Source organism: Sarcophilus harrisii, chromosome 2 (assembly GCF_902635505.1).
Source record: "Sarcophilus harrisii chromosome 2, mSarHar1.11, whole genome shotgun sequence".
NCBI lineage: Eukaryota > Metazoa > Chordata > Mammalia > Dasyuromorphia > Dasyuridae > Sarcophilus > Sarcophilus harrisii.
This window is the reverse complement of record NC_045427.1, coordinates 441,758,723-441,779,821: the sequence shown is the minus strand read 5'-3', so window position 1 is coordinate 441,779,821 and position 21,099 is coordinate 441,758,723. Positions and strand designations below refer to the sequence as shown.

At 35.5% G+C, this 21,099-nt stretch overlaps 1 protein-coding gene across 2 annotated transcripts in view; it reads left to right on the top strand.

Annotated features, from left to right (window-relative positions):
* The window catches only part of BRINP1 (BMP/retinoic acid inducible neural specific 1), a 170,806-nt gene that overhangs the window by 109,164 nt on the left and 40,543 nt on the right, over window positions 1-21,099 (top strand). For both annotated transcript variants that reach the window (XM_031954193.1, XM_031954194.1), the window contains 2 exons: window positions 6,880-7,049; window positions 10,503-10,608. In XM_031954193.1, the coding sequence (XP_031810053.1) occupies window positions 6,880-7,049; window positions 10,503-10,608 (276 nt within the window). The remainder of the gene's footprint in view (window positions 1-6,879; window positions 7,050-10,502; window positions 10,609-21,099) is intronic.

Sequence of the window (21,099 nt, the reverse complement as noted above, 5' to 3'; positions counted from 1 at the left end):
TTTATCCACTTTAGAGATAAGGAAAATTAGATTCATAGAGGTCAATTGACATGTATAAGATCATGAACTGAGTTAGTGGAAGACCCTGATCTCAAGTTCAAGTCCATACACACACACACACACACACACACACACATATATATATATATATATATATATATATATATATATATATATATATATATACTGGACTATATTACTCAAAGTTTGGCTTTGTCTCTTATGAAGATGTCATCTATCAGTCTCAGCTTCTTTATCTTTAAAATAGGAGATAATACATGGAGCAAATTTCACAGGATTGTTGTGGGGAAAACTTTTTGAAAATTGTAAAGCAATATAGATATATGAGCTATCATTACCCCCAAGAACAGAAATAAATATGTAAAAAGCACATTTTTCTTTGGCAATGATGTATTCCTCCCATCTTATATTTGGTTCAGATCATCATTGAAAACTTAAGATGTCAGTAGGTAAATTGAATTTCCCCATTGGAAGCTATTTTCCTCCCATGTCCCTAGAAATTCCAAATAATGAAGACCTTTTGCAGTGAAATATATTTTTAATTTCAGTAAAGGCAAGTGGTAAATTATTCACAGCGCCTTGTTCTGCTCCTGTTCTTACAGCACAACATTTTAAAATATGCAAAGCTTTATGATGAGAGTCACTGTTGGACAATGAGATTGAAGTATACACTCAGTCCATAGTATGAAGGAATAGAGGATCAAAGGGCCATAGGTTGAGATTTGGATGAGATAACACCAGAGGAAAAATAGGAAGTGGGAAAAAGGGAATAAAGAAGCCTAAATAATGGAAAGAGGAAAGAAAAAGGCAGCAAGGAGGACACATGAAAGATTCTTTTATTTCATCAGATCTATGACTTTATTAAAGCATTTTTTGTTGTCATGGGTTAGGGCAATGGATCTGGAATCATGAAGGAGTGAATTCAAAGCTATTTTCAGATACATATTAGCTATGTGATGCTGGTGTTTCACCTAATCTCTATTTGCCTCAGTTTTCTCAACTATAAAATGGAGATTATAACAGCACCTATCTCACAGAGTTGTTGTAAGGATCAAATGAAATAATATTTATTTTAAAAAGTACTTAACACAATGACTGACATTATAGGTGTTAGATAAATGCTTATTCACGTCTTCTCTCCCATATCTGAACTTATCCAAGTCCTGTTATTCTGTACAAATCTTTTTCTATGTCCTTAGCAGTGTGGTGTGGTGGACAGAACACTAATCTGGGAATCTCAAAACCTGAGTTTAACTTGACCCTACTACTTATTATCTGTGTGATCTTGGAACAATCACTTTACCTCAATAGGCCTCAGTTTTCTTATTTGTAAAATGTAAGAGTTAGATTAGATGATCACCAATTTTTTTTCCAACTCCAAATAGTTCATTAATCCTTTGTAGAAGATCAAATCAACATGCTGAGACGTCCTTCTGCATCTTTCAGTATTCATGTTTAGTCATACCGCAGTTAGGTTGCCCATCTGTGATCTTTTATTGCCACAAAGTGACCAAATTCTCTTTGGTAGGACTTATATGACCTTAATGTGGTCTTCTGCACCATTTCTGCACAAAATAGTCTTGATAATGTACAACTGTCATATAGGCACGGTGTACTTTTATATTTCCTTTTGGGTCATTTGTAATTTTAACTCTTTGGAGATTTGAGTAATTCACACATAAAATCTATAGAGTCTCATAGGGGAAAGTTAGTACTAAAATAAGATCACATATTAATTTGGAAAAAAATAGATTATTAGAGCTAAACATCAGCCACAATACTAACCTAACAGTCCAACTACTGCTACCATCACCTCCATTGTTATCATCATCAACATCATCAATAGCAAGGTAGCAGTTTACCCTAGGGATGATTCAATTTGGACTATGTTGAAAAAAAGATCAGAATAGTATTAATAAAATTGTAATAATAAAATAAAATAATAGTATTAATAAAAATTAATAAAATAAAATATTTTGTGCTTATTCTGTTTATATACACATATGTTATCCCCAAAGTCTTGGTATATTTTAAGCTTTGTTATCTTCAAAATTATAGATATTACAAATTATAAAAACATATATGCAAGTCTAATTAATTTTTTTTTACTTATTTAGTTTTAAATAATACACTTTTAATTTTAATTTTAATGACATGGGACATTCTATTATTATACATTACTTGTTCAGCAGTTTCTTAGTTATATTTTGTTGAGACTAGTGGATTGGCAGAGTAGGTCCTCTTGCTTGGGCACCTCAATAATCAGTTCTGTCTCCATTAGACTTTTGTTTCCTTATAAGGTTCCATCAAAACTGTCATGCAGGAATCAAAACCTCCTCTGGATCATCTTAAGGCCTGTAATAGAAATGCAATTCTGTCAGTTATTCAGAAATATCTGATGATGAAAATTTTTACTCAGTTTGAAAATCAACTAGAGTGATATATTACACATGCTGTTGATTATATTGAATTTTAATAAGAAAGATAATTTTTTTTAATTTTAATATGTAATCTCTCAAATGTTCTTTATGTAAGCACAAAGCATTTATACCTCTGAAGTTACTAAACCTTAAAACTGTCCTAAGACTTTAGGATGGCCCAAATTTCTGTATTATATATTTTGTATGTATGTACTTTTATTTATTTATATTTATATATATGTATGTGTGTGTGTGTGTGTGTGTGTATAGTCTTCCCCATACAAATGTATATTCTTTCTGAAAAACAATTGTTTAATTCTTTGTATCTGGATTCTCTGTACCTGACACATAGTAGGTGCTATTTATCAGCTTATTGATGAGAAAAACATCTTCCATTTCTAGACTGTTTAAAATAGCCACAGCTCTTTCCTCAGGACAACTCTTGTCACATAGGGCGCCTGTGAAGTGAAACCTCTGAACATAGATTATCAGAAATAAAAAGAGGGATCATGTAGCCAAATTCCCTCACATTTTACTGATGAAGCCTTTGAGGGTAATGCCCAAGGTCATCCAGGGGAAGGCAGTAGGGATTGAATGAGAGCCCATTTATCCCTCTCTTCCCCACAGTTTGCCGTCTCTCCCTGCTCTTTCACATTCGTTGCCTCATAGTGTCTGTGATTTCTTTAACCTCTCTGAAGACCCTCCCTCTGGAAAACACGGCACTCCAGGAGCTCAGGAGAGTAGCTGTGTGTGAGCTTTCATTAGCATCCCCATTTCCATCAGACCTTCCCCTGGCTGAGGAGAAAAGAGAAAGCCAGTGTGGGGGAAGACAGAGATGCAGGCTTCCCTGCCATCCAGAAGCCACATCTGTACGCAATGAATGGCTCACTGTTAATCAGGGTGTAAGACAGTCAGATTCCCCTCCAGCCAGTGCCTCTTTTTTGCCCCCAGCCTTCATCTGAGCCAGTCACACCCTTGTTGGGAAGTGGAGGCGGGGGAGCTTGTACAAAGTCACTTGGAGGCCACAGAAGCTCAGGAAGGGAATCTGTGAAGCAGAGAGGTAATTTGTAGGAATACCCAAAAGGGAAGACAACTTTGAACAGAACATCATCTTAATAAACAGGAAATTAAGTCTTAATAATGCAGCAAGAAGCCTATTAACCCCTCCTGATCTAAGCTCAGCTTCTACCAGCTCTGAGTCCAGAGGGAACCTTGGTTCCCTGCCAGCTTGCCCTCCTCCCTTACCTTCCTCCACCAGCCTTAAAACTTCCTTTCCCTAATCCTGACTTTCTAGTAATTAGTTATTATAATTAAACTTCCACTTTCTATAGTGCTTGAAAGTGTTTTCCTCACCAGAATCATGTAATATACAAAGTACAAGGAGTGATTGATGTCACTATTTTAAATAAGGGTGTCATGACAGGTGATTTTTAAGTTTCCTTTCACCTCTAAATCTGTTGTCCTGTGACCATTCCATAATGCAACAATAATAGTTGACATTTACATAGCACTTTGTATATCACCTCATTTCAGCCTCACTACAACCCCATGAAATAGGTCCTAAAAAGTCATATCCTTATTTTGCCAATGAGAAGACTAGGGTTTAGATTAACTGACTTGTTCAAGGTCATATAAGTAGTAGCAACAGCAGTTCTTTTATTATTTAATAAAACCACTCTTTACAAAATTATAAATGATTTCTCAATTGCCAGATCCACTGTCTTTTTCTCAGTTCTCACTCTCCTCAGCCTCTCTGTAGACTTTGACATTTTTTCATCATCCCGTCCTCCTTGATACTACTCTTTTTTCTCTGGGTTTTCAGAACACTAGTCTCTCCTGATTCTTCACCTATGTATTTAATCCCTCTTTCTCAATAATTTTTACTAGATTCTCACCTAGATCCTTCCCTCTAACTGTAGATGTTTCATAGAGTTCTGACTTAGACTATTTTGTCTTTTCTTTGTATATTATTTCATTTAATTTTCTCATTGACTACCATGAATTTAATTTATCATCTCTGTTATGATCAAATCTACTACAAAATCTAACCTTTATTCTCCCATCTCCCAATTTTTTTTCAGACAACTCAAATTGTATGTCCAATATACATCTTATAAACTCATGTCCAAAATCGAATTTATCATTTTCCTCAAAGACCCTCCCCCCATTTCCTATGCTATTATAGAAGACACATTATCCTCTTAAGTCTTTCAAACTCACAAATTAGATATCATCCTCAATTCCTCACTGTCTTTCACACCCCCCACCTCAATCCAATCTATTGCCAAAGTCTGTTGATTTGACCTTTGTAATATCTTTCAAATATGTCCTTTTTTCTCCGGACCCTGCAATAACTTTGAGGCAGGTCCTGGACTTTTGCATTTGCCTATTGGTATCTTTCCTCACTCCAATCCATCCTCCATTTAGCCACCAAATTGATTTTCATAAAGTGTGGGTCTGACCATAAACTGGTTCAATAAACTCCAATGGCTTTCTATCACTTCTATGTATAAATATAACATCTTTTGATTGGCCTTCAAAGCTCTTCAAAACAGCCCTCTCCCATCTTTCCAGTCTTCTTATACCTTATTCCCCATGATGTATTCTTTAGTCCTGTGATATTGGTATTCCATGAGAAAGACCCAACACTCAGTTCCATTTATTTTCTTTGGTTGTCTCCCAAGCTTGTAACAATCTCCTCATATTTGTCTACTAGTTTCCCAACTTCCTTTAGGTCCCAATTAAGATCCCATCCTCCTTTAGAGGTCTTTTTCAATCTTTCTTAATTGTAGTGCCTTCCTTCTCTTAATATTTTCTATGTATATTTTATATAGTTTTTTGGTTGATATTTGATTGTTCTTTCCTTGATCAAACAGTGAGCTCCTTGAAGCCTATCTGTGGTCTGTCTCTGTCTCTATCTGTTTCTGATTCTGTCTCTTTTTCTGTCTCTATGTTTCTCGCTCTTTCTGTCTCTTTCTCTTTCTCTTTTTCTGTCTCTCTCTCTCTTCTCTCTCTCTCTCTCTCTCTCCCTCTCTTTCTCTCTCTTTCTGTCTCTGTTTCTATCTCTCTTGCTCTTGTCTCTCTTTAAAATCTCAAATAATTGTCAGAGCCCCTGATACATTTTAGGTGCTTAGTAAATGTTTATTGACTGCCAAACTAGAAAATGGTAAGGAATGCTTACTCTACTTTCTATGTACCTGGCTCTAGACTGAGTCCAGAAAGGTAAGACAAAGATAGCTAACTTGACCAATGTCATAGAAAAAATAATCTAGAATCACAGATTTGTGATCTTTTGACCTAAACCCAGTGATCTTTATTCTCTACTAAGCAAATTATAAGGTCTATTTCCTCTCCCCTAGGTAAATCAGACTATACCACCTTCCATAAAGAGATAGAGAATGAAAACTGAATACTTGAAAATGACTCTACGCATGGGTCAGACTAACCAAGCCTCTTGTGGAATGGCATAATGCTGTCTCATATGGAGCCACCTCCATAAGCTTTTCTTGTTAAACATGAATACCAAAGAAGGAATTATTCTAAAGAATCCAAGGAAGGAATGCTTCTAAAACAGAAGGCTGGTTAGTGTGTTAAAATCTGTAAACTATCTCAGAAAGTACTCCTTTTTTTGTTTTATTTCTTTAAGAATCTCCAGTTCTCCAATTGCCAAATTTGGTGGTATGCATTACAAAATCTTCCCTGAAGACTGGCTAATTAGCCCTTAATGGCTGGCCAGAAGTCTTCTCACTTCAGATTATTAGGAATAGATTATCCTCCAGAGTAAACTTTCAAGCCAGTCAATTAATCAAGTAGCATTTATTAAACACCTACTATGTGTCAGACATTCTGCCTAGTGTTGGAACCAGTGAGAGATATGCACCCAAACTTTGATTGGGTTGGCAAGGTCACTGGACTGTATAACAAATAGATCTTTACAAAAAGCATAGAATTTGAAGGGATCTTATGTCACAGATCTAGAGGAGGCAGGAATCTCAGATCTATCTAACCCAAATAACTTATTTTACAAAATAAAAAAACTGAGGTCCAAAGAGAATAAGTGGTTCAGCTAAGGTCATAAAAAGTGAGTAGCAGGGTAGGGATTTACATTCAACTTACTTGATTCTAGGGCCTGTGATTTCTCCATTTCTCTCATCTTCATTTGACTCATACAACTTATAGAATATTGTAATGAAAAAAAAAACTTAGAGATTATCCCAAGGTTATCCATGATCTCTGATGTTTCCTTTAACAAGTATCCCAGGGCTTGAATTCTACTCTTGAGTTTCAAAGGGAAAAAATAGAAATGAATTGGAGAAAAGTCACTGGTTACCGAATGGCCTATGAAGTGAAACAAGGTGGACAGGTAAAGGTGACTAGCAAGATGCCCACATTAGGAAGCCTTCTGCATGATGTAATTTCTCTGATTTTTCCCCCACAGGAGAGGAGGCCTTGACCATGTACATGGACAAAAGCCGACTCGACAGGAAGTCAGGGAATGCTACCCAAAGCGTAGAGGCTCTGCACCAACTTGCATCCTCTTACTTTGTTGACCGTGATGGCACAATGAGGAGACTCCATGAGATCCAGATCTCCACCGGAGCAATCAAGGTGTGGCTTGGGGTATTTTCCTGAGAGAAGGAATACAGAGTAGACATACAAGGCAGGGATAAGCAGATTTTCCAAAGCATCATAGATTTTTAAGGATAGATTGGGTGACTATTAGAAAAGAACATATGGAATTTCAGTGCTAGAAAGGTCCTTAGAACAAAATATACTTGAGCTGGAAGAGAACATAGTATATAGAATTTGAGAATATAAAACTACAATGTAAGAACTAAGGAATTGCTAGATCATAAACCTTACAATATAGCAGGCCATGATATAAAAAGAAAGCTCAAAAAGAGTTTACTTAAAGAAAGTGACATAGTTTGTGGAATATCCAGGACCAGAATCTAAGTCAATGGATTCAAATTCAAATACTCTTTAAGGTTGAAATGGATACATTTGGGACTAAACCAAGTTGGTCAGGACTGTTAGTACATGGACTGCTACAATAGTGAAATAGGTAATGATACACAAAGGCATTACATGTAATTTCATATTTAGCAAGTCATTTTTTACCCAGCCTTCTTGTGATATAGGTGGTACAAGGAGAATTATGTCCACTTTATAATTGAGCCCCAAAGATATGAAATTACTTTCCCATAATCACAGGTCTGTGACGTATTGAGTCAGAATTCACACGTAGTACTTTTCACAACCTATAACCCCATAGCCATCATTAGAGTCCTGCTCTTAGCAAGAAATAAATTTCTGTTGTAAAATGCATTTCTAAATAAGGGAGATCATTTTTGAAGTGAACCATATGGTTAGTACTTTTGTCAACCAAAGCGGTCTTCTGCCATACAAAGCATGCATCGCTTTGTGAGTATGGATTTGTATATATGAGTTTTCTCATATGTGCAAATGGATTTTGGTATATACATCTGCTTACAGGTATAAGTATATGTACAAACATATTTATACATGCATATATACACATGTATGTTGTACTTTGATTTTTTCCATAGCCATATTAGGGATTTTTCACTAAATGATTTCCAAATATTTAAAGTTCACTAAGACTATCCTACTCCTTTAATATCTTTCTCCAAATTTGTTAAAGGAATAGGGACCAGATGCAGGTAGGCAACTGAAAAACGTAAACCTTCAAAATACACAAAGGTAAAATGAAGAAGGGAATTCTTAGCTTATTCCTAAAATGTAGACCTGAAAGAGACTGTAGAGATTGAATCTCTTCATTATTGCAGATGATCTGTAGTTCATAGAGGGCAAGTGACATACCCATATTTATATAAAGAATAAGAAACAATTACATGCTTTCGGTATAGGTCATATTACTTTAAATGCTATTCTTTCTTTGTAGCATATGGATATACTAAGAAAGAGAAAAGAGAGAGAGAGAGAAAGAAAGAGAGAGAGAGAGAGAGAGAGAGAGAGACAGAAAGAGAGACAGAGAAAGAGAGAGAGAGAGAGACAGAGAGAGACAGAGAAAGAGAGAAGAGGAAATGAAGGGAAGGAAGGAGGAGAGAAAAAAGGAAAGGCAGGAAGGGGAGGGAAGGGGAATTGAGCCAGGGAAGAGGAACAGAGGGGAGGAAACAAACAAATTTGCCAGAAAAAGGGCCAATTTCTGTGATACTCATGAACCCAAATATAGGGGAGGAAAGGATTCCCATTATTAGGGAATTCAGTACTAAATGCAGGATCTGTATGAAGCTTTCAGTGTATGAGAATTCTGAAAGAGCTGATTTTTTCATGACTATGAAATGGCTCCCTGACTTTGTCTTTTCTCTTCCCCCTTCCTCCCCCACTGCACATCCCCACTATGGGATGCTGAATTGAGATATTGAAACTCTGACAGCTGATAATCCTCTCTAGTGCATCTGGGAAGGAAAAGCTTCCTCTTTTCAGGGTTTCCCGGGCAATCACATGTAGGAAGCCTCAGTGGACAATCCATTTCTCTCTGCAACCCAGGACAGAGACTTTGTTTTTGTATTTGTATTTGTTTTTATTTTCTCCTTATCTTTGCCCATCACTTGAATATATTGCCACCTTTAACTCTTTACTATTCCATTTTGGATCTTTGACTTGAGAACTATCATGACATAACAATATACAATTCAAGTCTCAAGATGTAGATTTAAATCTTTATTGTTATTTATTCTCTTGTGTGGCAATCTCAGTTTTCTTAGTATTGTTTGCTCATTGGTGAAATGTGGATGAGGAGTGGCTAAATATATATTCTCTTAAGACCCTTTGAACTTCTTCAACTAGGATTCTCCTATGCCCTGTCAGAAAATGTTGATTTTATTAGGTCCAGTTCTGGGTGTGCTACCACAAAGCACATGCATATAACAGATTCTGTAAAATTGTGTATTGAAGTTATATGATTTTTTGGTTCATAACACTTTTATTCATATAATGATTTGCTATTTTTTATTCTTTACAATCACTCTTTGAAGTAAAAAAGTCATTTATCAGTATCTCTATTTTACAAAAAAAAAAAAAAAAACAAAGTCTAAAAGCCTTTGTTTCACACACATTAAGGTAGCAACAGAAATAACACTGACACTCACTTTTAGTCTATAGACAGATCAAAAAAAAAATAACCCAACAAACAATGTTTTTTTTTTTTTTTTTTTTACAAACAAAAGGATTTCTACATGCATAAGATTAAAGCACTTATAGTGGAAGGCTTCTTAAAATGAAGTCATCTTGATTCCCTGTCTTCCAATCTTCAGTCATGAAATCTTCCTATTGTAAAACATTAAAGAGACTGAGAACAAGCAGAAATGAAGGGATAGTGTTTAGAGAAGGGAGAAGTTTGATGTTCCTTTTGATAACTATCCAAACAAATTCAACCATTCATAACACAGTTGTTATACACTTATTATTTTCAAGGTTTTGTTAAGTGGTCAGTATATAAATGTAAAAACACCTTCTTTCCAATAAGGACATTCAGTTGCTGAATGGAGGGAGAGAAAGATTAAACAGTTCTTTTCTTTTTCTTTTTTTTTTTTTGAAGTAGTATTTGTTAATGAAGAGTAAGTAGAGAAGACAGAGTGAACATTTTAAGTTGGTAGAATGAGTAGCCAGCCATTGATGTGACATGATTTGAGGATCTCTATTCAAAATATCTTTTCTCCCATGTCATGAGACCTAAAATTTCGCGACTAGTTCTCCAATCCTTTGGATCTTGAAAATGTCAAGGTTTATCATAGACACCTTCTGGCCCAAGAATGCCACTACCTGAAAGAGGAGAAAAACTTTGAGCTCTTATCAGTATCAGATGGATGGAGACTAACTCACAGAGGGAAGAGAATACAGGCTTGGAATCTGATATGGGAATTTGGAATGGAATAGGAGAGAAAAGACAGTGCTGAGAATGAATGAAAAGCCATAAAAGACTAGCCCTTCCTACTCTGTCATTTGATAAGGGCTGACCCTGTTCATGGTCCCTGAGAGGCAACTCTTTAATGTTGTTCTTGGTTATTATACTAGGTAACAGAAACCCGCACTGGTCCCCTGGGCTGCAACAGCTATGATAATCTGGACTCTGTGAGTTCTGTCCTTCTACAAAGCACGGAGAGCAAACTCCACCTCCAAGGTAAGAAAGTGGGATATGGAAAACAGAGAGTGAATTGGAATACAAAAGACAGACCAGGGGGTAGAATGGATAATAAAGAAGCTGAGGTAGAGAAAGAGGAACTGGGGGAAAGAAAAAAAAAAGAGAGTAGGAAGAGAAGTGATAGTAGCAGAGAATAAGGAAAGTAGAGAGGCAGAAGAAAGGAGAAAAAGGGAAGATGATGGTAAGAAAGAAGCAGTGAAGAGAAAGAAAAGGAAAAGAAAAAAGAGGGAGAGATAATAAGAAAGGGGATGAAAAGAGGAAGGATAAAAAGACAGTAGAGGGAGGAAGATGAAAAACTAAAAGCATAGAAATCAGGAATTGTGAAAATGTGATTTAAAAAAATCTAACATATACAGTACATGAAATTCGTGGTTATTAATTATTTTCTGACAGAAAGTATGGAAATGTGAGCTTTATCTGATTATTTTGATGAAAATGTCCAAATAGTGTTATTTATAGATACCTCAGACCTAATATATATTAAAATTTCATAACATGTCGTCTGGATATTTCTCCATTATTGTTTTTGACTTTCTATGTGTTTTGACAGGTGTTATTTGAATTCCAAGAAATATAGGGTATTTTATAGAACTTTGGTTCTCTATGTTGGTTCCCTCTATGATTTTTTTTCTTTCATTTTATTTGCTAATCATCCCTGTGCATATTTTTTCTATCAAATTATATCTGAGCTTTGACGAGACTGAGCAACCGACAGATATGACCTTCTCCCAAAGTGCAGAATAAGGATGGCTCAGAATGTCAGTGGGAGGAAAATTGGCCTTAGATTTGCAAAGCAGATCTGAGCATTGATTGATGTGACTTTGATGTTCTGATATCTTGGTAACTCTTTGTGCTCCCATTCCTGCTAGAAAAGATTGTGGATAAGGAACAATCAGTCCCATTGCTTCATAATAAGGGGAAAGAAGGGAAGAAGGGGATACAGAAGGTGACTTAGAGGGGAAGTATATGAATAAGTCTCTCTGAAAGAGATTAGGGCCTACTAAGTCATACCTTGGCTTGAGTCCTTGGGAAGCACTCAGAGAAGTGATATTGAGTAGGAAAGAAAGAAGAAAGATAGATATATCATACACCTTTTTGAATCCCTGTCCCACTTTGTTTTTGTCTCTGAAACGTTTTCATTATCTTTATCCTCTCTATTTATAATTGCCCACAATACAAGTCTGTATCATCTCTTCCCTAAATTATTACTGTAGTTTCCTGGTTAGTTTTCTTGACTTGAATATCCCCCTCATTCCAGTCTATCCTGAACAGGCTGCCACAGAAATAAACAGATGACTATCTCCCTTATCTTCAATACCTGTCAATTGCTTTGTATTACAAAATAAATAAATTCCAAACTCGTTAGTTTTGGATATAACACTCTTTATAGTCTGACCCAATCCTTCCTTTCCATCCTTTTCTCGCACTAATAATCTCTTATATACTCTATTGTCCCTGCTAAACAGGCTCATCCAAATATGCCTCAAGTTTTCCTATCTCTTGTACTGTCCTTCTTCCATAATTCCCTGGGGCATCTGTTGCCCTCATGTAATATATAATTATGTCAATAATACTTTATATTTTTGATGGCCTTGCTTTCCATGAAGCATTCCTTGCTCCCCTTCGTAAAAAGGAAGAGACCTCTCCCTGCTCTGATGTCATTGTTTACATTTTTTAAACGCATTCATAGTGTTCTTTTTTACATTATATCTGTGTACTTTCCTTTTCTCTTCTAAGGATTTTAAGTTTTTTGAGGACAAGAGCTTACTTGTCTTTGTACCTTCTATAGCACCAAGGATAATGACATGTACATAATGAGCTATTCCTAAATGCTTTTGAATGACATCTCACTAATGTCTATGATAGTGTAAGTGCCAAATTAAACTTTTTGTGATGGTTCTTGTTGATGATGATAATGATGTTGATGGTGATAATGATGATGCTGATGACCACTATTGATGACAGTGATGGGCAGCAATGGCCAATAGTTCCTTTAATGAACGTTCATCCTGTAATCATTTATAAAATGGATGCCAAGGGAGAAATAGAAGCAAGAAAGAGGAAAAGAAAATGAGATGAGAAAAAGAAAATGACAGTGGGGATGGGGAAAAATGGAACATGAAAGCAATAAAGAGAAGTTAGTAGTCAGAGCAGCTGTGGTAGCTGCAGTAGTAATAACAATAGTGATACAATGATAATTCTGTATTTTTATACATCTCTCTCCAAGAAACCCAATAGTTCTTCTATGGACATTATGTAATTGAATCCTGTATCCATCTGAAGAGGGCAGATATTATCTTCCCTATCTTACTTTTGGGGAAATTGATGCATAGATAGATTGAAGATTTTGTCTGGTATGGGGAAGATCTATGAATTTAATACAGATCTCATTTCTATGAAAGAAAAAAAAAGACAGATGGGAAAAGGTAGAAACTAAAGGAAGTTGGAATAGAGGGAAGGAAATAAATCCAGACTGGGAGGTAGGAAACCTAGGTTCTTTCTCTAGCTTTACCACTAATGAAGTTTTGGCATTGGGCATTACATCACTGGTTCACTTTCCTCATCTATGTACTGAATAATTTTATTTTGTAATTTGTAGAATTCTTTTCGACTCTCCTATTCTAAAACATTTGACATTCTAAGATGCATTCCAGCTCTTAACATTGTATGTCCTATAGTCTCTTACAAGTGTGATAATTCAAGAATTAAAGGAAATTGGAGCAAAAAATACAGCTGAAAAGCAGGGAATCATAACTGGGATAGTGAGGAAGTAGAAATATAGATTGGTAGAGCTGAAAGGGAAAGCTGATGATGTCTTGAGACATCATCAAATCTATATCCCCACCTCCAGGCGGTACTATACACAAACCATCTGGTCAGATGAGGATCTATTATGTTTTCAGAGACCTCCAGAGAAAGCAATTTCACATCCATAATTCATCTCAGAATTTAACCATCTTCTCCAGCACAAAGTTCTTCTTTTGGTCCAACTCTGTTTTTTTTTTTTCAACTTAAAATGCATTTCTGCAGGTTTCTATCATGGTTTAGCAGAAAGAACTCTAATCTTGTCCATGTTTGTCTAAGGGGAAAAAGTCAGGGTTCCTGTTTTCTACTCCTGATTTTATAACTTACAGACCTTGAGTCAGTCATAGACTGCAAAGAGCTGGAAAGGACATTAGATACAATTTAGGTCATCTTCCTTATATTATATTATATATAATAATATATATGCAGCACAAAGTTGCTTTGCATAGTAAAGTTAAATAGCTCCTTCCCCCTTTGGACCTCAGATTATTCATCTTTGAAAATGAGGGAGTTGAGCTAGACGATCCTTAAAGTCTCTTCTAGTTTTAAAACTGATTCTATTTCCTATGAGAAATCTTCCCTTCAACTCAATTGTTTTATTCCATATCTACTTCTTTTCCCTTGAAACTTCCTGGATGTCAGTTTCCTCATCAGTAAAATTCATTCAATTCATTCAACAAACATTTATTAACATTTTGCTAGGTGTAAGGCATTGTGCTATAAAGACAAAAAAGAAATCGTTTCTGTCCTCTCAGGAACTCTATTCAATCTAAAGGACAGAGAAGGTGCAGCAAGTCTCCAAGTATATCCATCCTAAGGATGTACAAAACATGCACATAATTTCATGATTTGGAAAGGCTTGGCATAGGAATAGGCGACTGAAGTGTGCTCAGAAAGAACCCAGAGATTCTTGGAAGTGGCAATGAGAAGCAGTTCACACCAGATATGGGGGTCATGCAGAGGATTGACCAAACTTCCAGAGTCCTTGACTCATGAGTCTGCTGTAGCAATCTCTCCTCAATGCAGTTTATTCTCCATTAAGCTGTCAAAGTGAACTTCCATCTGACCACATCACCCCACTACTCAATCAAGTCTAGTGGCTTTCATGTCTGGAATCAATTATGAATTCTCCTCTACAGCATTCAAAGCCCCCTTTCTTCCAACTTTCCTGTCTTCTTCTACTTCACTCAATACAGCATATTCTGGGACTTGAAGAAAGCCATGGAAATCAGGAAATGGATATGAAAAGTGAGATCATTTCAGGCAGGGGAACAGCCAGAGAAAATGTCCAGTGTTAGGACATGTGTTTCTTGTGAGATTTCCACAGTTCTCTTCAAGTCCCAGTTACAATCCCACCTTCTCTTAGAAGCCTTTTTCAGTCTCCCTTGATGCTAGTTCCATCCCTCTGTAAATTATCTCCAATGTATTCTTTATATAGCTTGTTTGTGCATTTTGTTTCTCCCATTAGAGTAGGAGTTCCTTGAGAACAAGGGACTATCCTTTACCTTTTCATGCTCAGCACTTAGCACTGTTCAGGGTGAATAGTAGGTACTAATTATATGTTTGTAGACTGACTGACTGATTGTAATTCTAGAAGAGAATAAATAATGAAGCTCTTTTGGTATATAAGAAGATCACAATGAGAATAGTGACTTCAGAAAAGGAAATTTATATGTGATTGTGTAGCAGGAAATCTACATTCAAAGAATCTGCAAAGGGATGGATTAACCCCCCAAAAGTGTTGTCTTAATAAAGCAAGTGACCTTTAACAATATTCCATATGTTATCTTTTCAATCTAGAGGGTGGTTTTCTGAGTAATTTTGACAAATCCCTTCTTTCATCTCTAGCCTTTTGGCTGAATCTCATTAAGAACAAGTCACAGGCCTGTAGGTAATGGATTGTGACTGAGGCTCCCTTCATCTGATTAGCATTGGAGCAGGAGACACTGACAAGAATCCATGTTTCTGCCTTCGTGTGGCTCTGGCTGGGAGGCCTGTTCAATATACCAGCAGTGTCTTCACGACAAAGGCAATTGCTGACTTCCGACCACCCGGCTGCATCCAAATATTGGTTTTGTTTTATGAGCCTAGAGCCCTGAATTCCCTGTAAGACATCAAGCCTGTAGAGAAACACCCAGGAAGGTGGGAAAACTTGAAGATTCAAATCGATTAGACAAAAGTTAAGTTGCAGTGTAGAGGGGAAATCTTACAGATCTGGAACATGGATTCTTATCTTAGTCGTGTGTGTGTGTGTGTGTGTGTGTGTGTGTCTGTGTGTCTGTGTGTCTGTGTATCTATGTATATTCATCTGTAAGAAGATGACTTGGACTAGATTAGGGACTCTTCTTGATTTTTTTTTATGTCATGGACCCCTTTGATCTGATGAAATCTATGTACCCCTTCTTAGATTTTATATATGTGCATATGCAGTTATTATATATTCAATTGTTTTATATTATATAACTGTTATATAGTATAATTATAATTCTTATCTATTATTTCCTATTACATAATGAAGTAAATGTTACATTCCAGTTAGACATGAATAAAATAAAGATTTATCATTTTTCTTCCCCAGGTTAAGAATTTCTGGAGTCAGCTAGCATTTATATAGCACTCTAAGATTTACAGGCATTATACATGTTATCTCATTTGATTCCAAAACAGCCCTGAAAGATACTGCTATTATTAGTCCCATTTTTCAGATGAAGAATTGGAGGCTGAGAAAGGTTAAAGACTTGCTTAGTGTCACATAGCTAATAAATGTGTCTAACATTCATATCCACTGGGCCACCTCGATGCCTCAGTAATGACCAAAGATGATTATCAATTTAGAGCTGGAAGAGAGTTGAGATGTGAGCTCTTAAACATCCTCATTTTATACTTTACAAAAATGAGGCATATAGAGATAAATAACTTATCTAAGGAAACTAGAGATGGAAATGTCAAATCAGGAAGAGACCTTAAAACATAACATTTTAGAAGAATAGACTGTAACAGTCACAGCACATAAAAATCATTAAGATCTTAGAGATCAGTTGTGCAGCGGCAAGGTCACTGAGGTAAAACTTAAATCCTGTTCTACCACTCCTAATTTGACATTTCATATTCTGAGGTCACTTCCATCTCTACTTTTCTACATTATTTCTTCTAGCACTCTATGTTTTATGGTTCCTTTCAGATATTGCATTCTGTGATTCTAAGGATATGAATGAGAGAAGAAATCTTTGGGTTCAAGATCTGGCTAGTTTCGATTAAAGGAAGGGTAATATCAAATCAAACACACAAATATTTATCCCTCTCCAAAAAAGAGTAGGAGAATAAATGATATCTTATCTATTTACCAAGCAGGATATGGGCACCATAGACACTAACATGAATAATTCTAGGTACTTTTATGCCACTAATAGATAAAAGGAAAGGAAGAGATTCCAATGATAAGTCAGTTTTCAGAGGCTAAAGTCTAGCCAGTCTTCTGTAAAAAGTTATGGGAGGATATAGACAATTATTGTGGGAGGGAAAAATACAAAAAACAAACAAACAAAATAGCAAAAACAATAGTTATCTGTCAGTGAAGAGACCTAGATTCTAGTCTCAACTCTACAGCTATTTATGTGATTGTAGTAAATGATGGATACTTAGATCTGGGAATCATTTGCATAAACATAACAATTGTAGTGGAAGGAGCTGATGAGATAGCTACTAGAGATACTATAGAAGAGAGCCCAGGTCATACTATTAGAGCATGTATAGGTAATGGTTTTTTTTTTTTCCTGGATACAAATAAGGAGGGAAAAAGTCATTAGAAAAAGAGTAGGGCAAAGTGGGATCAGTGTTATAAAAATCAAGAGAAGAGAAAACATACAGGAGGGAGAAGGTGATTGAGACTACTAGATGTTATAAAGATGGATCAGAAAACAAGGAAGATTTTGGTGAAGAACAGAATTTAGGGTCAGAAGACAGAAAAAAGATGGAATGATAAAATATTATGATCATATAAAGAAATTTTGAACTTCATGAATATGGAAGCAATACACAATTTCATCAGCCTCAAAATATTTTTACCCCTTCAGGCAATCTTTATCATTGATTGTATGTTGGGTGAAGAAGAAAGATCATACATACTCAGGATACACTGACTTCCTAAATCTTTTCATTGAAATTCTCAGCAAGCCCTAAGGAATCCTCTTTAGTCATTGAATGGCCATTGAAAGTATATTCATGAACTCATCTAAAAATCTTGATCCTATTAATTTTCTCAGTCTATATAGCTTCTATGGATAATGAATGGCAAATGTTTGCTCTCCTGGGTGCTGGGCAAAGTACTGCTTCCTTATCTGAATCAACCTCTTTAAAGCTTTTAAGGGACCTTCATCTTCAAATATTCAGATCCATAGATTGAAAGGCTAGAACTAAAAAAGCACCTTTGAGAATACTTAAGCCTATAGATTCATAAAATGTTAGAGCTGGAAATGACCTTAGAACATAGAATGTTGCAATACAGAAGATAGAACATAAGAATTGGGTGAGATTTTTAGTTGATAAAATTTAACCAATATTTCTCAAAGTCCATTAGAGTTCTAGGGTGAACTGAGGATGAAAAGATTTAAAATAAAAAAAGAAAGAAAGAAAGAAAGAAAGAAAGACAATCACAGTCGCAAATAGATTACATTCTACTGTAGGCAGTACACAGATAACTACTATTAAAGGGATAAAGTAAAGATGCTAAAGGCTAGGTCAAAATACTTAGGAATCAATTCAGAGGAAAATGCAGTTAGCTATGAAGATAAGGGAAAGCTTAGAGAAAATTCTACCTGTACTGAGTATGAAGAAAGAGAAGACAAAGAAAATGAGAGCATTTTCTAGGCTGACAGAATAGCTTATGAAACTAAAGGGACAAAGTGGGCAAATTCAGGAAATAGCTGATAAGGCATTTTGTCTGAAGTACAGAATATACAAAGGAGGCTAATCAGAATTAAAATTGTGCAGGTATGTTGCATCCAGAATATGGGGAGGCTTAAATGCCAAATCTGAGCAGTTTTCATTTGATGCAAAATTAATAGGGAGTCACTGAAGATATATAAATATATATAGATAGATATATATATACATATATATATATATATACATATATATATGCATATATATATATGTAATTTTTTTAATCAGGGAGGGTAGCTCATATTTTAGATATTTCCATCCCTTTTTGAAACTATGTGTAGAAAATGTATTGTAGAATGTGGAGATATGTAAAAGAGGCTCCAATTAGAAATTATAATAGTCTAGAAGAGAGATGACAAAAGCTTAAGCTTGGCTTTTGTCAGCATGGGTGAGAAGGCACTATAGGTGGGAACTTAGAATTTTACAACTAATCAGAGAGGAGCATGAGCAAGAGGAAAGAATCAAAGGTGACTCCAAGATTATAAACCTGGAAACCAAAAAGGCTAATGAAATATTCTTGCTTTTCTAAGTGAGGTAGGAGATAAAGTTATCAGCTATATGAGAAGATGGAGTAGACAGTATGTGGGAATTCAAAAGGGAAGAGGAGATGTGGAATAACTGTGCTAGAGAATCCTACATTTAAAGTAGTTAACGAAATGGTAAAGACTGTGACAAGAGTAGAGTGAGGTTATGGCATGAGTGATTGGCAAAGTAGGAAGAAATCAAGGGACCAGAATACCAGAATTTTCTGAAATGACAAAAGATATATATATATATATGTGTGTGTGTGTGTGTGTGTGTGTGTGTGTGTATTTATTTATCTTTTGTGGCTCTCTTTACTTTATTTATTTTTCTTTTTTAATAACTTTTCTATTTTTCCAAATACATGCAAAGATAGTTTTCAACATTCACCTTTGCAAAACCTTGTGTTCCAAATTTTTCTGCCTCTTCTCTTTCCCCTGCTCTAGTCAGCAAGCAATCTAATAATTCTTCTAAGCATATTTTCATATTTACCATTCTGCACAAGAAAAAAATCAGATCAAAAGGAAAAATAAAAACACTAGAAAAACAAACAAACAATCAACAACGACAATCACAAAAAGGTGAAGATACTAGGCTTTGATCCATATTCAGGTTCCATAGTTCTCTCTCTGAATATAAATGGCTCTTTCTATCATAAATCTATTGGAATTATCTTGAGTCACCTAATTGTTGAAAAGACCAAGAAGGACAAAAGAGTAAAAAAGAAAGGACTAAAGACCCTAAAGAAAAGGATTGGAGGGGGTGATCAGAAAGGAGAATTTGAATGTCCAAAGACAAGGGCTATAGTGTGTGAGGCCGAGATAGAATAGAGCTGAAGTTCTTGGCAGTTGAGGTGATTGATAAACTGGGGATCTGAGAGATTGAAAAAAAAACAGTATATCAAATCAGGTAATATATATAAAATGCTTTGAAGTCTTGATATGAGTTAACTGTTGTTGATGGTGGTGATAATGATGATAATATAAACATTATTATTATAACAATGTGCCTAAGACTGGGGGAGGAGGGGACGAATTTTTCAGAGGAGAATATACCTAATAATGAATTCCTTGAGCAAAAACGGAGAATAATTAGTAGTTTAGAAAATGGCCACAATGATTTCTAGACAAGGTTATAGGAATGGATGATATCAACTTCAAATGAGTAGGGGAAGCTAGGTGGAGCAATGGATAGAACACTGACCCTGGAGTTGGGAGGACCTGAATTCAAATGTGGCTTTAGAATCTTACCTAACTGTATGATCCTTGGCAACTCACCTAACTCAAATTCCATTCCCCTCCAAAAAGAAAGAATTTTAAATGAGGAGTGATTGTTGAAAAATGATGACAGTAGGAGGATCTAGAAGCATCAGTTGCTGATTATTTTCTGGCAACATTCAGTAGGGGCAGAGCCTTCATTACTCCATCTTTATCACCATTGTAATAAAGATTAGACTGAAGCAATGGTGGGGAAAATGGTCCTTATTTTTGTAGGAGATGGAAATGCAGTTTCAGCAGATGCTCATGTCATCCTAGAGAATCATGTGATAAGAAACTTCCAATCTGATTCCCTGTGGAATCCTGGGTTGGATCAGGATCAGAGAAGCAACAGTAGGGGTTTTAATATTAGAATATAATTTATATCCAAAAGAGTCACAAGAATCTATCTACCTATAATAGAACAAGGAGAAAAATGTCCAAAAGTACCATTAAGAATTTTTGTGTATGATAGAATATAAATTAGAACACTATGATGAAGCTAGAAGGGTCCTACCAATTCTCTCTTTTTTGTCTTTTTTTGTTTGCTTTCAAACTTATTTTTATTTAATTTTAATGTTCATTTCTTTTAAACTTTTGAGTCCAAAATTCTCTCTTTTCTCCCATCCCCATCCATAATTGTGAAGAAAAGAAATGTGATATTAGGTATACATGTAAAATCTAGCAAAACATTTCCATATTAATCATGTTATTTTTTTAAAGCAAGAAAGATAAAGAAAGTGAAAAAAAAGTTACACTTTGATCTTAATGAAGATTCCATCACTTATTTCCCTGGAGGTGGAGAACATTCAGGTTCATTATAAATGCTTTGAATTTATCTTGGATCATTTTATTGTTGAGAATGGTTAAGTCATTCTTGGCTGATCATATGACAATATTATCATTACTAGGTACAATGTTTTCTTGTTCACTTCACATGAGTCTG